The 27,686-nt window shown below is 42.4% G+C and overlaps 1 protein-coding gene across 1 annotated transcript in view; it reads left to right on the top strand.

Annotated features, from left to right (window-relative positions):
- LOC126188211 (uncharacterized) overlaps window positions 1-25,015 on the top strand; it is a 484,166-nt gene extending 459,151 nt beyond the window's left edge. The window contains exons 6-7 of the mRNA XM_049929762.1: window positions 13,499-13,625; window positions 24,847-25,015. Coding sequence (XP_049785719.1) covers window positions 13,499-13,617 — 119 coding nt within the window. The 3' untranslated portion in view covers window positions 13,618-13,625; window positions 24,847-25,015. The remainder of the gene's footprint in view (window positions 1-13,498; window positions 13,626-24,846) is intronic.
- The last annotated feature ends 2,671 nt before the right edge of the window (window positions 25,016-27,686 follow it).

Raw genomic sequence — 27,686 nt, 5'->3', positions numbered from 1 at the left:
TAACGCGGAATTTGATCCCTTCGTGACAATACAGCTCGACTACAACTTGTAGTTTGTTCAAAACTGCAGATTCCTCAACATCTCCACATATTGCGCATAAATGGGTTTGAATCCTAGCCCAGAACTAAACTTTTCACTATGTATTACCAAGCTCTAGCATGAGAACACCTATCTGCTGGTGGATAATAATTTTTATTTTTAATGCATTTTCATTCGTAGTCAACACTAACGATATCTGACGTTTTTGACTCCCAGTGAGACACAGAACAATTTGTGAGATCACTGTAAGTTCAAGGATGTTATTCCGAGCTGCTGGTGGAGAAAAATTCGTTAGCTGACGTCTCTTTGTGTGTAGTCAACAACGATATGTGTGGGGTTCGATTCCCAGTCAGCACTAAACTCTTTGTCATATTATATCTAGTTCAAACATGCTCACATGTCGTTGCTGGTGTAACAAACCCATACTTAACGTTCCTTTTCTCTAGAATGTAACAGCGATACGTGCCGGGTTGGAGTCCTGGGAAGGCAAAAATTAATGTTTCCTCCAGTCATTTCAGTTAATACATCTAGCTACTGCCAAGAAAATCCGATATGTCAAAGTTGATTGTGCTTCGATAACAATCCGATTAGGTTTTGGGTTCGAATCCCTATCCAACACAAAGCTTTACCTCACTGCATTTCAAGTAAGTTACTTGTGAAGAAGCAATATTTAACATCTCTCGTAGTTCATTATCAGGGACAATAGATGCTGGGTAGGAATTTGCGACCGTTAAAAATGTTTACATTGTGTAATTTAAAGTTGATATTTGTTAACTGATACCGTCTAAAATCGAGGTATATCGCTCTCTTTAAGCCTAGTCAGGAATGACTGTTAATTTCCGTCAGTCACGAAATCTTAGTTTGCATGACCTGGGTTTGAATCCATGTGCAGGACTAGTCGGTTTGTCGTATTATTTGAAGTTCATACGTATTCTCAACTAGCTGCTCGTGAATAACGTAAATTTTAATGACATTTTGTGTTAAATAACAAGTATGGTATGTTACTTTGAAGAGGAAATCATGAATACGTCGAAATTATTACGTGCATTACCTATCTGATGTAATAATGAGAGTGCTAACTTTTCAGTTATGTCAGTTAATGCAATGAATGCGAGCTTACAAGCTTTAAGGACAGTCTTATCTGTTATGAGGTGTTCCCTGATATTTTTAGTATCGTGGTATTACTTTACATCCTGAGTTATTGCGATACAGAGCAGTGTTTTCTAGTGGTGAATTGTTGGAACCATTTTCAATAATCAAACGACTGTATCAAGGAGCGATTAGAGGACCCTCTAGACAGCTGCGTTATGTGGGTTGCATGGGAATCAGGCGAAATGCAATCCCGGTCTTTCGGATACTTTTGAGCATGATTGTACTTCGTTAACAATCATATTAGGTGCTGGGTTCGCACCCCTGTCAGAAGCTTTATATGATAGCATCTCAATTTTAAACGTGAGCATACCTTGTTCCTTCTGAATGACACCATATTAAACGTCGTTGGGTGTAGTTCCCAAGACGGTAACTGTTATGACAGGATTCCCAGCTCAGTACCAACTTTTCGTCATTTATTTTCAGGATCTGAATTGATAACTGCTACTGGTGCAAACGTCTTTATTTCACGTCTCTTTATGTCTAGTGATCCGGTCTCAATAAGGCACAAACAAAGCTTAGCTTAGTTAGCATTGGCTATAGGTGCTGGGTTTGAATCCAGGTCCAGAACGACGTCGTTGGTCATGTCATTTAAAGTTAAAATATGTGTACACGTAGCTGTTGATGTGTTACGAGAACAATGATATTACTGGCGATTCGCTGTTAATGTTGAGATTTTCTTAGAGTGCTTGATGCCGTTAATCGCGTTTTTCTACTGGTTCGCCAGATACTGGATATTTATCCAGTTTACAGAGCCACTCGCCGTTGAGCGACCTTCAGCACGTGGATGGAAAACCTTTTAGAGAGCGAAAAACATTTTTCCAATTGCCGTACAGCTTTGTAACTCCATATATGGTCTCAAGTATTTAATTTTGACTAAGGATTACTGTACGATATATGTAAAATAACCCATTTTCTCAGAACTTTTGGAATGACATTGTTGTAATTAAGGTTAGTTTATGAGTGTTATGGGGTGTCTCATCGCTAAGAACGTGCTTTCTAATATGTTTTGTATGACGATATTAGGTGATTCTTAGACTGACTGCCATAAAGACCTGTGGTCTCTAAGTAGTCTCTTGTGGTACCCATTGTGTGTAGTCAAACGACTGTACCCCACGGGGTTTTGGTGTTTAGAGGACCTGCAACACAGCTACGTTATGTTGGTTGTATTTGGAAGAGACCCACTCTTTTTGCTGTCAAATGTACCTAACGTTCACGACCCTTACAGCGCGTATTTAAAGCAAACTTGAGTTGCATCCTCATAGTGGCGCTGGCTGCGCCACTCTTACGTGACTGGCGCAAATACTGGAACAGACTTCATCTTTCAACTTCGTTTACACGACGCGACTCGTTCTTGTGTTTTATCGTCACTATATTAATGTGCAGATCAGATGTGGTTAAATTAAAAGAAATAGTATAGCGGCAATTGAGAGATTAATAAAAGGTCATAGTGATTCACCATGGTACAGAATAAAAACCAGAACACTTTAGCAGAAAGAACGATACAGGCATGCACAATTTAAAAGTACACAAACATTCCAAGATAGGCGTTGTTTTAATAAAACTCGAAACCAAGCACGGCATCAATGCGTGATGGTTCTAATAGCTTCCACAACCAAACTCTGTCTCTAAATAGTGAAGAAATTCCAAAAATATTCTGGCTGTATGTAAAGTACCCCCCCACCCCCCATGAACCATGGACCTTGCCGTTGGTGGGGAGGCTTGCGTGCCTCAACGATGCAGATAGCTGTACCGTAGGTGCAACCACTATGGAGGGGTATCTGTTGAGAGGCCAGACAAACGTGTGGTTCCTGAAGATGGGCAGCTGCCTTTCCAGTAGTTGCAGGAGCGACAGTCTGGATGATAGACTGATCTGGCCTTGTAACCCTAACCAAAACGGCCTTGCTGTGCTGGTACTGCGAACGACTGAAAGCAATTTTTCCCGAGGGCATGCAGCTTTACTGTATGGTTAATTGATGATGGCATCCTCTTGGGTAAAATATTCCGGAGGTAAAATAGTCCCCCATTCGGATCTCCGGGCGGCGACTACTCAAGAGGACGTCGTTATCAGGAGAAAGAAAACTGGCATTCTACAGATCGGAGCGTGGAATATCAGATCCCTTAATCAGGCAGGTAGGTTAGAAAATTTAAAAAGGGAAATGGATAGGTTAAAGTTAGATATAGTGGAAATTAGTGAAGTTCGGTGGCAGGAGGAACAAGACTTCTGTCAGGTGAATACAGGGTTATAAATACAAAATCAAATAGTGGTAATACAGGAAAAGGTTTAATAATGAATAAAAAACAGGAGTGCGGGTAAGCTACTGCAAACAGCATAGTGAGCTATTATAGTAGACAAGATTGACACATTCCCATGCCTACTACAGTAGTACAAGTTTATATGCCAACTAGCGCTGCAGCTGACGAAGAAATTGAAGAAATGTATGATGAGACAAAAGAAATTATTCAGGTAGTGAAGGGAGACGAAAATTTAATAGTCATGGAAGACTGGAATTCGACAGAAGCAAAGGGAGAGAGGGAAACATATTAGGTGAATATGGATTGGGGCTAAGAAATGAAAGAGGAAGCTGTCTGGTAGAATTTTGCACAGAGCATAACTTAATCATAGCTAACACTTGGTTCAAGAATCATAAAAGAAGGTTGTATACATGGAAGAATCCTGGAGATTCTAAAATGTATCAGATAGATTATATAATGGTAAGACAGAGATTTAGGAATCAGGTTTTAAATTGTAGGACATTTCCAATGGCAGATGTGGACTCTGACCACAATATATTCGTTACGAACTGTAGATTAAAACTGAAGAAATTGCAAAATGCTGGGAATTTAAGGAGATGGGACCTGGATAGACTGACTAAACCAGATGTTGTACAGAGTTTCAGGGAGGGCATAAGGGAACAATTGACAGGAATGGGGGAAAGAAATACAGTAGAAGACGAATGGGTAGCTTTGAAGGATGAAGTAGTGAAGGCAGCAGAGGATCAAGTAGGTAAAAAGACGAGGGCTAGTAGAAATCCTTCGGTAACAGAAGAAATATTGAATTTAATTGATGAAAGGAAAAAATATAAAAATGCAGTAAATGAAGCAGGCCAAAAGGAATACAAAGGTCTCAAAAATGAGATCGACAGGAAGCGCAAAATGGCGAAGCAGGCATGGCTAGATGACAAATGTAAGGATGTAGAGGCTTATCTCACTAGGGGTAAGATAGATACAGCCTACAGGAAAATTAAAGAGACCTTTTTGGATAAGTGAGCCACTTGTGTGAATATCAAGAGCTCAGATGGAAACCCAGTTCTAAGCAAAGAGGGAAAAGCAGAAAGGTGGAAGGAGTATATAGAGGGTCTATACAAGGGCGATGTACTTGAGGATAATGTTATGGAAATGGAAGAGAATGTAGATGAAGATGAAATGGGAGATACGATGCTGCGTGAAGAGTTTGACAGAGCACTGAAAGACCTAAGTCGAAACAAGGCCCCGTGAGTAGACAACATTTCATTATCAAATAACTTCCGGGAATTCAGCCAGGTAACACTTTCAGCGACCGCCGATATTTCGGCGGGAGAACACCCCGCCATTTTCAAGGCAAACTGCAACGGACTGGCGGCGTACATGCAAATTTAATACCTCGGTTCTCGGACCGAAGCAGGAAAGATAACACACACACACACACACACACACTGAACACTAGTGCCCCCAAAGATGACCAAAGTCAGAGCTATCGATAGTGAGACTATGAATTCGCAGGTGAGGCAGCATTGACTCTGTTCCTCTGTTTTTTGACAAGGGAGAGAGCCGGATTCCAAACAGAGTTTAAACAGAAACCTCCATCCCTGTTAACGAGGTTGCTCGCTAATTTAATCTCAACTGCCTCCCTAATGACACTGTCCCAATAGCTGGACGTGCATGCCAATATTTCGGTGTTATCATATAACATGGGGTGACCAGTATCCAAGCAATGTTCGGCAATAGCAGATCTATTTGTCTGCTGTAATCGTGTGTGCCGTTTATGCTCAGTTTGCCGTTTATGCTCAGTTTGCTGCTGACAAGGGCAATGCCACCGTTGTTTTAAATAAACATGATTATGTACAAAAGATGCAACGTTTACTATCTGATTCAACGTATTGCAGAATCGATGCTGACCCCACGAAAAGTGTTGAGAGAAAGACCAACAGCCTCCTGAAGAAAAGTGGTTTGTCGCAGGACACAATCAAGTGGCTTAACACCTATAGTGCGTTTGCCCCTAGGTTATATGGCCTTCCAAAGGTTCATAAGGAAGGGGTTCCTCTCCGTCCTATAGTGAGTAACATCGGCGCCCCGACATATCGTGTATCCAAGCATCTTGCTTCTCTGTTGAGACCACAAGTAGGACGGTGTGAACATCATATCAGGAACTCAGCTGATTTTTTACGTCGTTTGGAGGGACTGAGGCTGAATGACTTTGATATTTTAGTGCGTTTCGATGTGGTCTCTCTCTTCACTCGTGTTCCTCTGTCTGATTCGTTGCGGTTAATTGAAGCCAGGTTTGGTGCTGATTTAACTAATCTCTTTAGACATGTGTTGACATCCACTTACTTTTTATTTAATGACCAGTATTACGAACAGACAGATGGAGTTGCGATGGGTAGTCCGTTGTCTCCTGTGATCGCAAATTTGTTTATGGAAGACTTCGAGGAACGTGCATTGGAGTCGGCGCCTTTAAAACCCGCCTGTTTCTTTAGATACGTTGACGATACCTTCGTTGTTTGGCCTCACGGTAGGGAGAATTTGAATTTCTTTCTAGAACATCTGAACTCGATCCACCCGAACATTCGTTTTACGATGGAGGTGGAAGAGGATGGTTGCCTTCCCTTTCTCGACGTGTTGGTTAGGAGGAAGGATGATGGATCATTGGGACATGCAGTCTACAGGAAACGTACTCACACCGACTTGTACTTACAAGCTAATAGTTGTCACCATTCGGCTCAGCGTGAAGGGGTACTTCGTACCTTGGTACACAGGGCACATGTCGTTTCTGACGCTGAGACTTTGCCAGCTGAGCTGTCCCATCTTGAAGTTACATTTCGTCAAAATGGTTACAGTGATAGACAGATTTAACGTGCGTTGCGCTATCGACCAACTGTACATCGGGTGATTGATGATAATTCTGAGTCAACACCTAAGTCTACTGCCTTCTTGCCTTACGTAGGAAACACGTCCAATAAGATCGGTCGTATTTTACGGAAATACGATGTGAAATGTGTTTTCCGACCTCCATCTAAAATTAGAGCACTTTTGAGTTCCGTTAAGGATGATCTTGGACTGCGTAAGGCGGGTGTATATCGTATTCCTTGTAGCTGCGGCATGGCATATATTGGTCAAACTATCAGGACCGTGGAGGACAGTTGTACTGAGCATAAACGGCACACACGATTACAGCAGACAAATAGATCTGCTGTTGCCGAACATTGCTTGGATACTGGTCACCCCATGTTGTATAATAACACCGAGATATTGGCATGCACGTCCAGCTATTGGGACAGTGTCATTAGGGAGGCAGTTGAGATTAAATTAGCGAGCAACCTCGTTAACAGGGATGGAGGTTTCTGTTTAAACTCTGTTTGGAATCCGGCTCTCTCCCTTGTCAAAAAACAGAGGAACAGAGTCAATGCTGCCTCACCTGCGAATTCATAGTCTCACTATCGATAGCTCTGACTTTGGTCATCTTTGGTGGCACTAGTGTTCAGTGTGTGTGTGTGTGTGTGTGTGTTATCTTTCCTGCTTCGGTCCGAGAACCGAGGTATTAAATTTGCATGTACGCCGCCTGTCCGTTGCAGTTTGCCTTGAAAATGGCGGGGTGTTCTCCCGCCGAAGTATCGGCGGTCGCTGAAAGTGTTACCTGGCTGAATTCCCGGAAGTTATTTGAAAGTTGTATACGCCAGGAGAAACTCAGGTCTAACATTTCATTAGAACTACTGACGGCCTTGGGAGAGCCAGTCCTGACAAAACTCTACCATCTGGTGAGCAAGATGTACGAGACAGGCGAAATACCCTCAGACTTCAAGAAGAATATAATAATTCCAATCCCAAAGAAAGCAGGTGTTGACAGATGTGAAAATTACCGAACTATCAGTTTAATAAATCACAGCTGCAAAATACTAACGCGAATTATTTACAGACGAATGGAAAAACTGGTAGAAGCCGACCTCGGGGAAGATCAGTTTGGATTCCGTAGAAATGTTGGAACACGTGAGGCAATACTGACTTTACGACTTATCTTAGAAGAAAGATTAAGGAAAGGCAAACCTACGTTTCCTGCATTTGTAGACTTAGAGAAAGCTTTTGACAATGTTGATTGGAACACTCTCTTTCAAATTCTGAAGGTGGCAGGGGTAAAATACAGGGATTGAAAGGCTATTTACAATTTGTGCAGAAAGCAGATGGCACTTAAAGTTCAGAGAGTGAAATTAAAATCCTTAACTTTAGCCTAAGGCACTGTAATTTTGTCAGATTTGGCAACGGGTTTGAAAGTGTAGTTGAATTGAATGGAGGGAGTCAGGAAAAGAGGTAGTAATGTGAATATCAAAACAAGTAAAAAAACCGCATTGGAATCTAGCAGAATTAACTGAAGCTAATCTGAAAGGATTATATTAGGAAATAAGATACTTAAAGTTGTAGATTATTTTAGAAATCCAGGAAGCAAAATAACTGTTCATAGCCGAAGTAGACAGGATATAAAATGCTGGCTGCCAATGACAAAGAAAGCAATTCCCATAAAGAGATAATTATTAATATCTAATATCACTTTAAGGGCCACATAGTCTTTACTTAAATTATTTGCCTGGACCGTAGCTTTATTAGGAAGAGAAACTTGGCTAGAAGGGAACGGAAGGTTCTCAAATTTGGTACTACAGAAGAATACCGGGTGTATATAGGAAGATTGAATAAGTAATGATTGGATAGGGAACAGAATTGGGGAAGAAATGTATTTCTGGTGCAACTTGTCAAAGTACTGATCAGTGACAGGACGTACCTCCGTCGGCATCTTTTCGTAAACCGAACTAGTGCTCCGTCGGTAATAAGTCGACATGAAGTTAAACTCTGATCTAATAATCCTCCTTTCCTTCCTTCTTTCCCGCCATCCTTTCTTCCATCCAACAGAAAGAATATGCCACGGCTAGAAATTAGATTCTGTGGGTGGTCCTCTATGAAAATACCAACGGTTCCACGTTCTCATCTGTTATTATCCTCTGTTATACAATAGTTGCAACCAACCTCAGAGAAGCACTGGTCAAATCACATCTCAACAGCGTGAATCAAGTTCCAGTTATAGATTTCGTTGATGCTGTCGTCAGAAAACACAATTAACGTCATTAACTATTATGTGGCCCATACATAGAAATTCGCTGCTGTAGCTGCATGTTGCCCTCACGTTTCCGAGCTAACTACGTGAAAGATATAAACTACGCTGACACAACTTATGAAACAAATCACCTCGCATTGTCTTTGGTTGATTTTCGTGGGGTAAAACTTTACACCGTCTCTATAGATATCTAATCCTTTAACGCAGGAAATTGTACAAACAGCTTGAATCTGGTTGAAAACACGATTACACATTTTTGAAATTCCTTTGTTGCTTCTCTCTATAGATAACTAACACCAAATACCATATTAGTAGTTAACGTATTCTTTATTAGATCACAGACTTACGACACCAGAGATGCTACATCATCGTGTAACACACCCGCGCTTTTAATATTATTTCGCCAATTGGAACCGAGTGAAACATTCGCTCAATATACACTCCTGGAAATTGAAATAAGAGCACCGTGAATTCATTGTCCCAGGAAGGGGAAACTTTATTGACACATTCCTGGGGTCAGATACATCACATGATCACACTGACAGAACCACAGGCACATAGACACAGGCTACAGAGCATGCACAATGTCGGCACTAGTACAGTGTATATCCACCTTTCGCAGCAATGCAGGCTGCTATTCTCCCATGGAGACGATCGTAGAGATGCTGGATGTAGTCCTGTGGAACGGCTTGCCATGCCATTTCCACCTGGCGCCTCAGTTGGACCAGCGTTCGTGCTGGACGTGCAGACCGCGTGAGACGACGCTTCATCCAGTCCCAAACATGCTCAATGGGGGACAGATCCGGAGATCTTGCTGGCCAGGGTAGTTGACTTACACCTTCTAGAGCACGTTGGGTGGCACGGGATACATGCGGACGTGCATTGTCCTATTGGAACAGCAAGTTCCCTTGCCGGTCTAGGAATGGTAGAACGATGGGTTCGATGACGGTTTGGATGTACCGTGCACTATTCAGTGTCCCCTCGACGATCACCAGTGGTGTACGGCCAGTGTAGGAGATCGCTCCCCACACCATGATGCCGGGTGTTGGCCCTGTGTGCCTCGGTCGTATGCAGTCCTGATTGTGGCGCTCACCTGCACGGCGCCAAACACGCATACGACCACCATTGGCACCAAGGCAGAAGCTACTCTCATCGCTGAAGACGACACGTTTCCATTCGTCCCTCCATTCACGCCTGTCGCGACACCACTGGAGGCGGGCTGCACGATGTTGGGGTGTGAGCGGAAGACGGCCTAACGGTGTGCGGGACCGTAGCCCAGCTTCATGGAGACGGTTGCGAATGGTCCTCGCCGATACCCCAGGAGCAACAGTGTCCCTAATTTGCTGGGAAGTGGCGGTGCGGTCCCCTACGGCACTGCGTAGGATCCTACGGTCTTGGCGTGCATCCGTGCGTCGCTGCGGTCCGGTCCCAGGTCGACGGGCACGTGCACCTTCCGCCGACCACTGGCGACAACATCGATGTACTGTGGAGACCTCACGCCCCACGTGTTGAGCAATTCGGCGGTACGTCCACCCGGCCTCCCGCATACCCACTATACGCCCTCGCTCAAAGTCCGTCAACTGCACATACGGTTCACGTCCACGCTGTCGCGGCATGCTACCAGTGTTAAAGACTGCGATGGAGCTCCGTATGCCACGGCAAACTGGCTGACACTGACGGCGGCGGTGCACAAATGCTGCGCAGCTAGCGCCATTCGACGGCCAACACCGCGGTTCCTGGTGTGTCGGCTGTGCCGTGCGTGTGATCATTGCTGGTACAGCCCTCTCGCAGTGTCCGGAGCAAGTATGGTGGGTCTGACACACCGGTGTCAATGTGTTCTTTGTTCCATTTCCAGGAGTGTATGTAGAAAAATATCTACAAATACATGTCTGTATTTCCAAGGCTACCTGCAATCATCGTTCAGATGCATCTGCAAACCACTTTCAGTCTACTTCTCTACCGTTGTGGTTTCCAACAGCGCGTGGGAAAAATGAACGCTTAAATCTTTCAGTACGAGTTCTCGTTTCCTTATTTTATGACGATAATCATTTCTCTGTATGTTGTTGGTGACAAGAAACTATTTTTGCATTCATAGGAGAAAGTTGGTGACTGAAATTTCGTGAAAATATCACGCTGCAACCAGAAAGCCTTTGCTTTAATGTTTGACACCCGAACTAGTTTATCATTTCAATGAGAGTCTGTCCCCTATTTAGCAATAGTACAAAACAAGCTGCTCTTCTTTGGATTTATTCGATGTCCTCTGTCAGTCCTGTGTGGTAAGGATCCCATACAGGACAGCAGTACTCTAACATATGACGGACAAGCGTAGTGCATGCAGTCTCTTTAGAAGACCTTACAATAAAACGCAATATTTGGTTTGAGTTCCCTACAACATGATCTATGTGATGGTTTCAGTTTATGCTGTTGGTACTTGTAATTCCTAGGTATTTAGCTTAATTGACAGCATTTTTATTTGTGTGGTTTGTAGTGCAACCAAAATTTAATGGATTAATTTTGTTACGCATGTGGATGAACTCACACATTTCCTTATTCACAGACAAATGTCACTTTTCGCGGCATACATACAACGTGTCCAAGTCATTGGAATTGGATTTGATCTTCTCATGAGTTTACTAGACGGTAAAAGACAGCATCATCTGCAAACGTTCTAAGAGGCCTCCTTAGATAGTCTCCTAAATAATTTATATAGATTAGAAGCAGCAGATGTCCTGTAACACATCCTTGGAGAACGTCGATTCATCTGCAGAATATCCAACAATTAATATGATCTGTGATCTTTTCGAAAGGAAATAACGAATCTAGTCTCACAACTGTGGCGATACTCCATGGGCGCGCAATTAGTTGGGAAGTCTTTTTTGAGGAGTGGTGTCAAAAGACTTCGAGAAGTCTATAAATATAGCATCAATTCGAGATCCCCTGCCAATAGCACTCACTACTTGGTCCGTATGAACAGCCAGTTATGTTTCACAAAAACTAAATAATCTGAATCCCTGCTATGTGTCAGTAGACACTTACCTTCGAGGAAATTCTTAAGATTCGCACTCATAGTATGTTCCAAAATCTTGCTGTACATCGATCGCAGTGGTATGGGTCTGTAATTCATCAGGTTACTCCTACTTCCGTTCCCGAGTATTGGTGTGACGTGTACCAATTTCCAGTATTTTTGTACAGTTGTTTCATAGAGCGAGCCGTTGCATATGATTTTAAGTATGGTGCTGTTGCATGAGCATACTCTGATTGGCACACTATGTCGAAAGGAAGATTAGTCTTTACTATGTGATTTAAACTGCTTCGCTATACCGAGAATATCTACTCACTCCTGCGAATAACTCTTGTTGTCAACTGTTCTTGATTCGAACTATAGAATATTTTACTTTGTCTTCTTTGGCGAAGTAGTTTTGAAAATTGAGTTTAATGATCCCGCTTTAGTGGCGCTGTTATCGGGAATATCTTTATTGGTATCGAACGCTGAAGGTATCAATTGCGTCATGCTGCTGGTGTACTTTACATGTTGTGTTGTTGTGGTCTTCAGTCCTAAGACTGGTTTGTGCAAGCTCCTTCATCTCCCAGTACCTACTGCAACCTACATCCTTCTGAATCTGCTTAGTGTATCCGTCTCTTGGTCTCCCTCTACGATTTTTACCCTCCACGCTGCACTCCAACACTAAATTGGTGATCCCTTGATGCCTCAGAACATGTCTTACCAACCGATTCCTTCTTCTAGTCAAGTTGTGCCACAAACTACTCTTCTCCTCAATCCAATTCAATACCTCCTCATTAGTTATATGAGCTACCCCTCTAAACTTCAGCATTCTTCTGTAGCACCACATTTCGAAAGCTTCTATTCTCTTCTTGTCCAAACTAATTATCGTCCACGTTTCAGTTCCATACATGGCTACGCTCCATTCAAATACTTTCAGAAACGACTTCCTGACACTTAAATCTATACTTGATGTTAACAACTTTCTCTTCTTCAGAAACGCTTTCCTTGCCATTGTCAGTCTACATTTTATATACTCTCAGCTTCGACCATCATCAGTTATTTTGCTCCCCAAATAGCAAAACTCCTTTACTACTTTAAGTGTCTCATTTCCTAATCTAATACCCTCAGCAACACCCGACTCAATTCGACTACATTTCCTTATCCTCGTTTTGCTTTTGTTGATGTTCATCTTATATCCTCCCTTCAAGACACTGTCCATTCCGTTCAATTGCTCTTCCAAGTCCTTTGCTGTCTCAGACAGAATTGCAATGTCCACGGCGAACCTCAAAGTTTTTATTTCTTCTCCATGGATTTTAATACCTACTCCGAATTTTTCTTTTGTTTCCTTTACTGCTTGCTCAGTATACGGATTGAATAACATCGGGGAGAGGCTTCACCCCTGTCTCTGTCCCTTCCCAACCACTGCTTCCCTTTCGTGCCCCTCGACTCTTGTAACTGCCATCTGGTTTCTGTACAAATTGTAAATAGCCTTTCGCTCCCTGTATTTTACCCCTGCCACCTTCAGAATTTGAAAGAGAGTATTCCAGTCAACATTGTCAAAAGCTTTCTCTACGTCTACAAATGCTAGAAACGTAGGTTTGCCTTTCCTTAATCTAGCTTCTAAGATAAGTCGTAAGGTCAGTATTCCCTCACGTGTTCCAACATTTCCACGGAATCCAGACAGATCTTCCCCGATATCGGCTTCTACCAGTTTTTCCATTCGTCTGTAAAGAATTCGCGTTAGTATTTTGCATCCGTGACTAATTAAACTGATAGTTCGGTGATTTTACATATTTCAGCACCTGCTTTCTTTGGGATTGGAATTATAGATATATAATTATAACGTTATAGATTGTTTAAAAATAATAATGTTCCTAAATGAGCCAGACTCGGCACCCGTAGCACAGTGTTGCGAGCATGGCCTGAGCGCCGGTACCCTGTGTTGACAGTGTTGGACAACGGCGCGTGGAGGCGGCGCGCGCCACCCCTCTGGTCGCTGCTGATGGCCTCCGCCTCCGCCCTCGCAGCCGCCGGGGCCAGCCTCTCCAGCTCCGCCGCCCGCTGCTGAGGACTCAGGTACGCACCATACGCTCTCTTGCTGCATTCGCTGGACCCTGTATCCAAAAGGTCGACGTCAATATGTAGTTTGTAGTAATGTCAATCACTTATACAGTATAAACATGAAATCATTTAGCTGGTTGAATGAGTGCGAATTAGCGATTCTAATGGTATTACAAAGCTCATCGACAAACTATTAGTCTCCACTCAAACACAGTGGGTGCTTTGGAACACTGTAGACAGTGTAGGACTCGTGCCGGGGATCTTCCACTGCTGACGTTAATCGTGGCAATGAAGTGGTGTGGATGTGTCGGTCTGTTAGACAGACAAAGGGCAATGAGATAGGTCGACGTTGAGATGTGACAAATTGGCAGAAACGAGCTGCTGTGTTGGGACTAATAATGACGATACCTTGAACAGTGGTAGTGAAAAGATCCCAAGAGACAACAGCCGTATAGGAGTGGCACATCTACATCTACATCTACATCTACATTTATACTCCGCAAGCCACCCAACGGTGTGTGGCGGAGGGCACTTTACGTGCCATTGTCATTACCTCCCTTTCCTGTTCCAGTCGCGTATGGTTCGCGGGAAGAACGACTGTCTGAAAGCCTCCGTGCGCGCTCTAATCTCTCTAATTTTACATTCGTGATCTCCTCGGGAGTTATAAGTAGGTGGAAGCAATATATTCGATACCTCATCCAGAAACGCACCCTCTCGAAACCTGGCGAGCAAACTACACCGCGATGCAGAGCGCCTCTCTTGCAGAGTCTGCCACTTGAGTTTGTTAAACATCTCCGTAACGCTATCACGGTTACCAAATAACCCTGTGACGAAACGCGCCGCTCTTCTTTGGATGTTCTCTATCTCCTCCGTCAACCCGATCTGGTACGGATCCCACACTGATGCGCAATACTCAAGTATAGGTCGAACGAGTGTTTTGTAAGCCACCTCCTTTGTTGATGGACTACATTTTCTAAGGACTCTCCCAATGAATCTCAACCTGGTACCCGCCTTACCAACAATTAATTTTATATGATCATTCCACTTCAAATCGTCCCGCACGCATACTCCCAGATATTTTACAGAAGTAACTGCTACCAGTGTCTGTTCTGCTATCATATAATCATACAATAAAGGATCCTTCTTTCTATGTATTCGCAATACATTACATTTGTCTATGTTAAGGGTCAGTTGCCACTCCCTGCACCAAGTGCCTATCCGCTGCAGATCTTCCTGCATTTCGCTACAATTTTCTAATGCTGCAACTTCTCTGTATATTACAGCATCATCCGCAAAAAGCCGCATGGAACTTCCGACACTATCTACTAGGTGATTTATATATATTGTGAAAGCAATGGTCCCATAACACTCCCCTGTGGCACGCCAGAGGTTACTTTAACGTCTGTAGACGTCTCTCCATTGATAACAACATGCTGTGTTCTGTTTGCTAAAAACTCTTCAATCTAGCCACATAGCTGGTCTGATATTCCGTAGGCTCTTACTTTGTTTATCAGGCGACAGTGCGGAACTGTATCGAACGCCTTCCGGAAGTCAAGGAAAATAGCATCTACCTGGAAGCCTGTATCTAATATTTTCTAGGTCTAATGAGCAAATAAAGCGAGTTGGGTCTCACACGATCGCTGTTTCCGGAATCCATGTTGATTCCTACATAGTAGATTCTGGGTTTCCAAAAACGACATGTTACTCGAGCAAAAAACATGTTCCAAAATCTACAACAGATCGACGTCAGAGTTATAGGTCTATAGTTTTGCGCATCTAATCGACGACCCTTCTTGAAGACTGGGACTACCTGTGCTCTTTTCCAATCATTTGGAACCTTCCGCTCCTCTAGAGACTTGCGGAACACGGCTGTTAGAAGGGGGGCAAGTTCTTTCGCGTACTCTGTGTTGAATCGAATTGGTATCCCGTCAGGTCCAGTGGACCTATTCCTTGGACACTTATTTCGATGTCAGCCAATTTTTCGTTTGTGCGAGGATTTAGAGAAGGAACTGCAGTGCGGTCTTCCTCTGTGAAACTGCTTTTGAAAAAGGTGTTTAGTATTTCAGCTTTACGCGTGTCATCCTCTGTTTCAATGCCTTCATCATCCCGGAGTGTCTGGATATGCTGTTTCGATCCACTTACCGATTTAACGTAAGACCAGAACTTCCTAGGATTTTCTGTCAAGTCGGTACATAGAATTTTACTTTCGAATTCACTGAACGCTTCACGCATAGCCCTCGTTACGCTAACTTTGACATCGTTTAGCTTCTGTTTGTCTGAGAGGTTTTGGCTGCGTTTAAACTTTGAGTGAAGCTCTCTTTGCTTTTGCAGTAGTTTCCTAACTTTGTTGTTGTACCACGGTGGGTTTTTCCCGTCCCTCACAGTTTTACTCGGCACTTACCTGTCTAAAACGCATTTTACGATTGCCTTGAACTTTTTCCATAAACACTCATCATTGTCAGTGTCGAAACAGAAATTTTCGTTTTGATCTGTTAGGTAGTCTGAAATCTGCCTTCTATTATTCTTGCTAAACAGATAAACCTTCCTCCTTTTTTTTTATATTCCTATTTACTTCCATATTCAGGGATGCTGCAACGGCCTTATGATCACTGATTCCCTGTTCTGCGCATACAGAGTCGAAAAGTTCGGGTCTGTTTGTTATCAGTAGGTCCAAGATGTTATCTCCACGAGTAGGTTCTCTGTTCAATTGCTCGAGGTAATTTTCTTCTCGACGACAATCAGTTTCAAACTCGACTGCAATTGCTGCTGCCAGTGAATGTAGGCTCATCACAAATTGTTTCCGAACACTGCGAAGAAAATGGCTTGCAGCTGAAATTTGGGATCGGGTTGATTGCAAAGGACTATTGTTCACAGCGGCAGAAAAAGCTGCCCATCCTTAGCGAGTAAGTTTTTTGAGTCATCAGTTTTCTTTTTCGTGCCAACCCCTCCATTACGGAGTTGCTCTTGCACGCTACGTCCACATTATTTATTGGATGTATTCCAATCACTGTCATCTCCTATAATTTTTACTCCCCAGAGCTCCATAATCTTGGAAGCTATTTTATGTTGTCGTAACACGTGTCCTGTCAGCCCGCAACCTCTTCTTTTTTGTTTAATCCGTACGTTTCTTTCTTCGTCTGTTATACGGGGAACAGCATCATTCCTCGTACTACCTAAATGTCACACCCTTCCATAGCACCGCAAATGAAACAATTTAATTGTCTACATTTTCGGTTTCACTACAGTTGATGATTTACTACCGTACAATCCCGTGCACTAAAGGTACATTTTCAAATGTTTCTTCCTTAAATAATGGTTTATGTTTCACACTAATAAGGTTTTTCAGCACAAATATTCTCTTTGCCTGTGCTAGTGTGCTATGTATGTCCTCCTTGCCTCGTCCATCATGCGTTTGTTGCTTCCAAAGTAGAAGAATTCTTTGACTTCATGTAATTGTTGGCCACAGGTTTGGATGCGAAGTTTCTTGTTATTTTCATTTCTGCGACTCCTCATTGCTTCCGTCTACGTATTCTCAAGTCATTTGTTGTACTCATTAGCAAGATCATTTCGATTACGAGGTCCCATAATTTCTCTCAATTTTCGCAGAATACATTAATGGCATTAGGAATCTTGTCATTGATATCTTTTCACCCTTGAATTCTACCCCATTCCCTTAGTTTTAATTGCTTCCGCTATTTCTTCTTCTGTGTATGGATTGAACAATAGGGGCGAAGTACTAGATCCTTCTCAACCTTTTTAATCTGGGAACATTTTTCTTGCTCTTCTGCTCTTATACTTCCATCCTGGTGCTTGTACACATTGGGTTTATTCGTCTTCTCCTATAACTTATTCCTACTTCTCTCAGAATTTCTGACATTTAACATAATTTTATGTTCTCGAATGTTTTTTCAGTGTCGGTATATCGGATGAAGGTGTCTCGACTTTTATTAAGTCTTGCTGCCATTATCAAGCGCGTAGTCACCTTTCACCTTTTCGAAAGCGATATGGGTCGTACAATACTAGAATTGCGAAGAAGCTGACTTCAGGCATGTGTTGTGGTCTGAGTAGTTGCGGCTTTGCCTGTTTTCAAATAACGCGAGGTCAAGAATTCCCAACGGCCGAAAGAGACGTTTAACCCTCCGTGGGTGGAAGGCGAAATTCGAGTGTGAGGCGGTCCTGTGATGCTTTATGGAGGTTTGTCGGACCTCGACTTACAACCATCACTGAAGTCTCCGTGAACGTGAACCAGCGAGTTTTGTTTAACATTCAGGTGCTGTCCTTCCTTTTGCTTCTGATTAATGAATTATAGGACTGTGTGCGTACGTTCTTGAGTTGACACCGCATCGCACGTCGACTGGACCATTGTATCTCACGATCTTAGTTCTAAGGAAACGTGTGGCGTTTCCCAGAACAGACTGTAGCACCCCTCAGTTTGGTATCTCTATGAGGAAGGTACAAAAGGAAAATGAAACAATCGCCAATCGGAATGGTTTATGTTCACCAAACGAGACTGAGAAGCAGTAGTGTCATATGTCAATGAGTAATTTCATCTTTAAGCGTAGGACACGAGCATGTAGAGAAACTATAGGTCAAGTTTAAGTGAATAGTTGACCATGAACTGGACAGACTGACATCTACTAAACATAGGAGAAAGCATCCATTGCATAACGTCACTGTAAAGAAACAGAGACTCCTGCATAATGATTATTAAAAGTAACATGGAGCTATGGATGGAGAGATGCTGATCGAAACGCGTTTGGCAGTCAAGACAGCAGTGCCTGCAGTCTTCATTGACTATTTTAGCCGAATATTGTCGAAGGATCTTTGACAAAACCCAAAGAAATCCTCCTCGTATGTCTAGTCACTCATGGACAAGGCAAGAACAGAAATTGAGAGTGGCAAAACAAAAGCAGAAATGGTCAACTTTGTGTCCAATGTTCCCTCACGAAGGAAAACCCAAGAGAGTTGCCCCACTGTCGTCATAGTAGCACTGGAAAGGTGATTGAATAGATTTTAGTGTCCGTGGCGTTCAGAAACAGCTGAAATCGTTAAAACTGGATAAAGTCCCAGGGCCCAATGAAATCCTGGAAGATTCTACGCCCATTTTGCGGCTGAATTAGCCCCTTTCTTAACTATATCGTAGATCCAGCGAACAAAACACCGTGCCTAGTAGCTGGAAGAAACCACAGGTCATACCTGTATACAAGAAGGTTCGCAGCAGTGACCCACAAAACTTCCGCCCACTATCCTTAACATCCATTTGTTGTAGAATCTTACAACTGAATTCAGACGTAATGAGGTATCTCGAATAGAATTGCTTCGTCCATCCTAACCAGCACAGATATCGAAAACATAGATCATGTTAAACCCAGCTCGCACATTTCTCACGTAAAATCCTGAAAGCCATAGATCAAGGCAGTCAAGCAGATACAGTATTTCTCGGTATCCGAAAATCATTTGACTCACTACCAGAGAAATGCTTATTTTCAAAATTACATCGTGTGTGGTATCAGACGAAATTTGTGACTGGACTGAGAATTTTTTGGTAGGGAGGACACAGCATGTTATCTTGGATGGACAGTCATCGACAGGTGCAGAAGTAACTTCGGGTGTAACCCAGGAAGTGTGTTGGGACCCTTCCTGTTCATGTTGTATAATAACGATCTTTCGGACAATATTAATAGGAAACAAGACTTTTCGCAGGTGATGATGTTATCTACAGTGAAGTACAGTCTGAAGAAAGCTGTACAAATATTTAGTCAGGCATTTATAAGATTCCAAAGTGTTGGAAAGGCTGGCAACTTGCTATAAGTGCTTAGATATATAAAATTATGCTCTTGAGAAAACAAAAATCACGCTGTCATATGGATATAATATGAGCGAGTCAAAGTTGGAATCTGTAATGTTATACAAATTCGTGCCTGTAACACTTAGTAAGGACTTGAGATGGAACGGTCACATAGGCTCAGTCATGGGAAAAGCAGGTACTAGACTTCGGTTTATTGGTAGAAAACTAGGCATTCAGACTACAAACGAATCACTCATGCGACCCATTACAGAATACTGCTCAAATATCAGAGACCCGTACCAAATTAGGCTGGCAGGGGATACTGAATATATATGGAGAACGGCAGCACAATTGGTCAGAGGTTTGTTTGACTCACGGTTGTGTGTCACAGATATGATGCCAGAACTGAACTGTCTTGAAGATAGACGGAGACCTTCCTGAGAAAGACTACTAATAAAATTTCAAGAACTGACTTTAAATGATGACTCCAGAAATATACTAAAACCTCCTACATATTGCTCCCACAGGGACTGTGAGAAAAATTACATAAATTACAGCACACATATAGGCATTTAAACAATCACTCTTCCCGCGCTCCATATGTGACCAATAGAGTTGTTGAAAGTCTTCCGGAGGGATATAGAGCCTAATTCGGGAGTTACCCGTAATGATCCAAACGTTCTCCATTGGGGAGAGATTCGGAGACCTTGATGGCCTAGGCAGGGTTTGGCAAGCACGGAGAAAAGCAACAGAAGAAACTCTCACAGTGTGCTCAGAATGGCTTTCCGTGAATTGTAACAAAATGGGAATTAGAATATCGTGCACGTACCGCTGTGCTGTAACGTCAGATTCTATAATATCCGAAAGAAATCCTACCGCTGCGATTGGAACGGAACAGTTCGTATGCTGGTCTGACCTCACTCGCACTTTTTCGCAGCCACAAATTCACAAACGGTGGCATTCAGGTGCAAAAAAGATTCTCCTTTTTCTTTTAAAAATTTGCCTCTTTCCTCGGAATTCTTCACAAGACTTTTTCAAGTCTGAATTTTCCAAATAAATTTCTTTTTAAATAAGTTTGTATATTGAACAGAAACTTATCTCTCGGTGCTAAAAATTCAAGCATGAAACATCGACTTGTCAATATTCAGTCATTTCGACGTAGGGAAGAGTCTTGAATGTTGGGACGCTATTCGGTCTATGGTCTCTGCCCACCTCAGGTAATAGAAGTTTGATATATTTTCCTTAAGCTTAAAAAAGATGCTCCGGAAAATTAAACTTTTTAATGTAAAAACATGTTTCAAGGTGCAACAGTGTCATGTACCTAAGAACAACTACTTGACTAAAAATTAAAATGGCTCCTGTCGAGAAGGTTTACTCTAGAAATTTTGAAAGAGCTCTTTTCAGGAAGAGTCGAACAACGTATTACTTTCTCCCACATTCATCTTGCGTAGCGCAGACAAAGAAAAAAATCGAGAAATTAGAGCCTATACGGAGGCTTACTGACAGTCATTCTTCCCACGCGCCATTCGCGAAAGGAACAGGTAGGAGGATCAGTTGGTACCAGAAGTATCCCCTACTGGGTGGCTTGCGGAGCACGTTGTATATGCAGGTGTAGAAAATCTTTTCGCTAATGTATTTCATCATGTATCTGTTAGATTATGTCAACTGCCTTTCCGCAGTGGTAACAGTGGTTCCCGTCAGATCACCGAAGTTAAGCACTGACGGGATTGGCTAGCACTTGGGCCGTCCCGGACTGCCGAGTGCTCCTGGCAACCCGGTTGCGTTCAGCCGTTATGAGTCCAATTGAAGAGCTTCTTCACTAAGAAGTAGCGGCACTAGTCAAGAAAGCTGACAACGGCCTGGAGAGCGGTTTGCTGACCACATGCCCCTCTGTATCAGCACCCGGTGACGCTTAGGGCCTGAGGATGACCAGCAGCTGGTCGATCCTGTTAGACCTTCATGGCCTGTTCGGACAGTGTGTTTGTTACCTGTTACATTACTGTGACATACACCAATTAGTCGAAGTAAGCACAAGTAATATCAAAACCCAGTTGCAAGTTAAATACATTTTGAAACTGAAGCTATTGTAAGGAGACACACTTTCCCATTATCAACACAGGTAAAATTGTTAGGACATTAGAGGACCTTAGTTAATTTGCAAAGATCACACGTCCGTAGTAAAAGGCCTTCTTCTGCTTCAAAGCAGAGAACGATGAACAACATACGAATTACGGAGTTAGCCGTCAGACGTTGAACGACTACTTTCAAAAATATCAATACTTATTTGCCCTAAAATTCTGTAAGTCCCACATAAAAAACTTCAAACTCCGTCCGAACAGGCCACGGAAGACCCATAGGTGCCGACCGACCACCGTGTCATTCTCAGCCGGTAAACGTCACTGGATGGGGATATGGAGGGGTATACGGTCAGTACACAACTCTGCCGGCTGTTGTCAGCTTTCGTGGCCCAAACATTTCAAATATCTTTAACATATTATACAAAATTACAATTTCTGCACCTCGAAATATTTGCGAAAGCCGCACTAAACATCCTCGTGTGTAGCAACAACAAAACTGTAGAAAATGGCGAACGCTGCTTATGGTGGACTATAGTGTGTATTAATTCATGTCATTCTAAAATCAGTTACTAGACTAAACTCTTGACCAAAATACCTCCTGTTTTCGTAGGTACATTATCCTCTAGGTACGACACTTTCCCATGCGTCCCATTAAAGTAGTGGTGTACTAAGCGTTAGGGGAATATGAAAAGTGACTTTACAGAACTTAATTTCTGTTGAAAATGACTGAAAATTAACAATATTTTAAAAGAGACACATAAATTTTATAAATAATTTGATCAACAAGAAAAAATTGAAATCGTGTTATATGGAAAGAAGAACAGGTTATCACATACATTTACGTAAATCGTCAAACCAGTGCAAGCAGAAAATCAGAGACATTCACAAAGTCCTGTCGGATGTAGTTCAGTTGCGCACCACACATACACTATGTGCGCATCCGGACACGTGGCTGAAAATGACCTACAAGTTCGTGGCACCCTCCATCGGTAATGCTGGAATTCAAAATGGTGTTGGCCCACCGTTAGCCCTGATGACAGATTCTACTCTCGCAGGCATACGTTTAGTCAGGTGCTGCGAGGTTTCTTGGGGAATGACAGTCAATTCTTCACGGAGTGTTACACTGAAGAGATGTATCAGTGTCGGTCGGTGAGGCCCTGCACGAAGCCGGCGTTCTGGTCAGTACTCTGTCCAGGCCAGTCCATTACATGAATGTTACTGTCGTGCAACCACTCCGCCACAGGCAGTGCATTATGAAGAGGGGCTCGATCATGTTGAAAGATGCAATCGCCATTCCCGAATTGCTCTTGAAGAGTGGGAAGCAAGAAGGCCTGTGCTGTGATAATGCAGTGCTAAACGACAAGGTGTTCAAGCCCCCTCTATGAAAAACGCGAACACACCATAACACCACCGACTCCGAATTTTACTTTTAGCACTACACACATTGGCAAACGACGTTCACCTGGAATTTGCCATACCCACACCCTGCCATCGGATCGCCATACTGTGTACCGTGATTCGTCACTCCACAAAACGTTTTTCCTCTGTTCAATGGTCCAATGTTTACGCTCCTTACACCAAGCGAAGCATCGTTCAGCATTTACCGGAGTGACATGGCTTACGAGCAGCCACTCGACAGTGAAATTCAAGTTTTATCACCTCCCGCTTAATTGTCATAGTACTTGCAGTGTATGCTGATGCAGTTTCGAATTCCTGTGTGATGGTATGGTTAGATGTCCGCCTGTTACGTATTACGACCCTATTCACCTGTCGTCTGTTTCAGTCCGGCAACAGACGAGGTCGTAAAATTTTTGAAATTTTGTGCTGTACGTGTCCCACCACGTTTCCACTTCACTATCACATCGGAAACAATGGACCTGGGCGTGTTTAGGTGTGTGGAAATCTCGCGTACATATGTATGACACAAGTGATACCCAATCACCTGACTACATGCGAAGTCCGTGAGTTCCGCGGAGCACCGCATTCCACTCTCTCACATTTTCTAATGACTACTGATGTCGCTGATATGGAGAACCTGGCTGTAGGTGGCAGCACAATGCACCTAATATGAAAAACGTATGTTTTTGTGGGTGTTTAGATACTTTTGATCACACAGTGTATATGGCTCAGAAGTTAGGGAAATAGTGCTACTTGTACTCCAGTAGCGCCTTCCCCACACTATACAGTAACTAATGGAAAAATCACATACTATGAGAGTAGATGAGCCAACAGCTGCAGAGAAATGCAGGAAGATCTGCAGCGGATAGGCAGTTGGTGCAGGGAGTGGCAACTGACCCTTAACATAGACAAATGTAAATGTATTGCGAATACATAGAAAGAAGGATCCTTTATTGTATGATTATATGATAGCGGAACAAACACTGGTAGCAGTTACTTCTGTAAAATATCTGGCAGTATCCGTACGGAACGAATTGAAGTGGTATGATTATATAAAATTAATTGTTGGTAAGGCGGGTGCCAGGTTGAGATTCATTGGGAGAGTCCTTAGAAAATGTAGTTCATCAACAAAGGAGGTGGCTTACAAAACACTCGTTCGACCTATACTTGAGTATTGCCGCCGGCTGTTGTGGACGAGCGGTTCTAGGCGCTTCAGTCTGGAACCACGCGACCGCTACGGTCGCAGGTTCTAATCCTGCCTCGGGCATGGATGTGTGTGATGTCCTTAGGTTAGTTTGGTTTAAGTAGTTCTAAGTTCTAGGGGACTGATGACCTCAGATGTTAAGTCCCATAGTGCTCAGAGCCATTTGAACCAATTGAGTATTGCTCATCAGTCTGAGATCCGTACCAGGTCGGGTTGACAGAGGAGGCAGAGAAGATCCAAAGAAGAGCTGCGCGTTTCGTCGCAGGGTCATTTGGTAAGCGTGATAGCGTTACGGAGATGTTTAGCAAACTCAAGTGGCAGACTCTGCAAGAGAAGCGCTTTGCATCGCGGTGTAGCTTACTGCCCAGGTTTCGAGAGGGTGCGTTTCTGGATGAGGTATCGAATATATTGCTTCCCCCTGCTTATACCTCCCGAGGAGATCACGAATGTAAAGTTAGAGATATTCGAGCGCGCACGGAGGCGTTCCGGCAGTCGTTCTTCCCGCGAACCATACGCGACTGGAACAGGAAAGGGAGGTACTGACAGTTTCAATTAAAGTGCCCTCCGCCACACACCGTTGGGTGGCTTGCGGAGTATAAATGTATATGTAGATTTAGATGTACTCATGTTGAACTGAAATCAAAACTCCCACGCTGCAGGCAGTCGTTTATTGAAAATGTCATGTGAGAACCTGATGACTGCTTTGTTTTAGTGGTCCAGGACTACCGTGTAACTCTTAAGACCGCTTTGTGTCCGTGTGTTTCACAGGTCGGCACGAGCGCAGCCCGAGATCAACTTGTTGGAGGCGACCGGTGTCGACAGCAGCGCGCAGCCCACGGCGGCGCCAGCGACGGAAGCAGCGGCAGTGACTCCGCTAGACATAGGCGCGCAGTCGACGTCGTCGATGGCGATGCTGGGCGGGCGAGTGCCGGTGCTTCGAACTGAGCGCGCCCCGTGTCGCATGGCTGGCCGCAAAGAGCAGCAACATTAAAAGAGACTTCGTCAGAAATATTTTTGCTCTACTTTTTACATGGTTACCGATATGTAGTGTGTATTTTTTACCTACTGCTTTGTAATATATAATTATCTATTGTATAGAACTGCTAAATGTATCGACAGGGTAAAAAACATTAAAACTGATGCCAAAAATGTTGATAAGAATATTTGATTAAATATTTTCAAACTGTTATAAATAAATATTAATGTGTTGAAATGTAACAAAAAATCGATCATTTCATATATGCCTCTTATAATAATGTTGTTAAGTATTGATTATTTAACTAAGGTTACCATACATATGTTTCAATTCAAATTATAATATGTGATATCAGATTTAAAATATAATCCTGAACTGTGTTTTGAAATTGATATGTTTTCTCCTTTTGGCTGATACCAAGTAGTGCCATGACAAACTTTGGCTGAAGACAGATGTTTCAATATATATCTGAGATCGACAAATCACGTTTGTAGCATCTCCCCATATTTTTAATTAATCAAGGCATTTATGAAAAATAGCACAGAACAATTGATGGTAACAGTAAGGGCACAGAACAACGAGGAAATATCACAGTCTACGTGTGTGGTGAATGAGATTCCTATTCAGTGAACATATATGCCTATTACAGACGAAAGCGCACTATGGGTAGAAGAATAGCCCCCAGTGCCACAAATAAATCAAACTTAAATCAGCTGCGCAAAAAAACCCACACCTGCTGATTCAAAGAGCCACTACAATGCGGTACAAAACAACTTACACCATTTCGAAGCTGAACGTATACCTGCCCGAGTTGTTATATTCCCATAATGGCTAAACTTTTTTCACTGCTGGTGTGTGACACTTAGGATATATCCCACTGCTACATTAAAATTAACAGTTCACAAGATCTTAGGTTGAGTTTTTGCAACGTTAACTATAGATATGAAACGTGATATTGTGGTTGTCGTTTGGCAAGAGCAAAGGTACGTTTTGACCCATGTGTGCCATATGAAATGCTGTTTACAGCTGAACACTTACTGCAAATAAAACAGTTACTAAGATCACATATAACATAATTTCTATGCTCCATATCACATTTTTACAGATGTTTACACTGTTTACCAACATTCAGGTAAATTTTTATCGTGAAAATAAACCATAATGTAAGTTATCTGGATAGACCAAAGTTTGAATCAAGAAACAATCAGTGTACTACGTTCCAAACCAGCTCTTGCACTACTTTCGCCGAACATTCAGTTCTCTGGTAACTATGTACATTGAAGCACCTCATTTCCTTGTTATCTTCTGCGTAGGTCCCACAACCTCAGCAAATTGCAGCAAGACATTATTATTGTATACGTCTAAATGGAAATGAGGTATGAAAAAAGACATAATCTGGCATGTTGTGTTATAATTATTTTATTTGCACTACTAGTTTCGGACACACTCCATTTGCAACTGCATCTATAGTAACCAATTTGAAAACATCGTTGTCAATTCGTTGAAAAATCGCGTTCCATGCGTATCTTAGAAGATGACCGTTGACGACCGTGGACTGCACGAATCGGCATGGCACACTGTTTTCTATTTTCCTTTTCTTTAATGGATTAACAACGACGTATCCTCATTGGTTTCTGTATATGCACTTGAGAATGGGCTGCAAAAAAAGGGATTTGATACGCAATATCGTGGAATCATGTCATTTTTCTTACCTCATTTTTCTTTCGTCGCATCATTTTACACACTTTGATGCATCCATCCACTAAAACGAAATATCATTGAGTAACAAGTGAGCCTGTATTGATACCAACAACAAAAAAAAATATTAGAATTAGAAACTTTTAATTTCATGAATGCAGCACGTAATGGCTTTAAAATTGGATCTGTTTAATAAATTTACCAAATTTTAGTTTCCGTGAATGCAATAAGTAGCAGATTTACGGTTTCATTCATTTCACACTTTTAAAATTCTACTCAAACACGTCAAACCATGCGCCACTGTCTGGGCATTTGAAAGAGCTCTGATGTGTTTTGTGATCTGTGTAATTGTAAATAACTGCTACTCTCTACAGAAGAGGAGGCAGTAAATAGCTTTTATTTGTTATAATGAGTTCACTCATTTGGCCGGCACAGTTAGTGCCATTTGAATTCCTAGACATTTATCATAGATATTAAGTGATATATTGCTCCAGATATGCGAAGCATTCTTTGTACGTTTCCTGAATAAATGATATTTCGTGAACAGTTACGATTATACTTCTAAAATTCTACATACAGTGCGAAAAGTGGAAACACTACTTTACGTCTTGTTAAAGTTATTCAGTTAATGTCTATAAATGGACTTACTGAGGAATTTACAGCTCTATAGAATAGGTAACAACGCAGAGATGGTGATTACAATGACAGCACGTACAGTCTGCATTTTTATTGCTGATGATTATAATTAACGTATTAAGCTATTGAAAGCTAGCACCAGTAGATAATCTACTGTAAAACAACATTATTAAAGAACCTGACTAAGTGACCACCGTATAGGATATCTTATTTGTCATTCATCAAGAGATAATAGAAATGAAGCTGAGTCAAATGAAAACCGTAATTTTCAATACAACCTATAGTCTGCTTAAAAAAT

This window comes from Schistocerca cancellata, chromosome 5 (genome assembly GCF_023864275.1).
Source record: "Schistocerca cancellata isolate TAMUIC-IGC-003103 chromosome 5, iqSchCanc2.1, whole genome shotgun sequence".
NCBI lineage: Eukaryota > Metazoa > Arthropoda > Insecta > Orthoptera > Acrididae > Schistocerca > Schistocerca cancellata.
The sequence above is the reverse complement of the archived record's forward strand: the minus strand, read 5'-3'. Positions and strand labels throughout refer to the sequence as shown.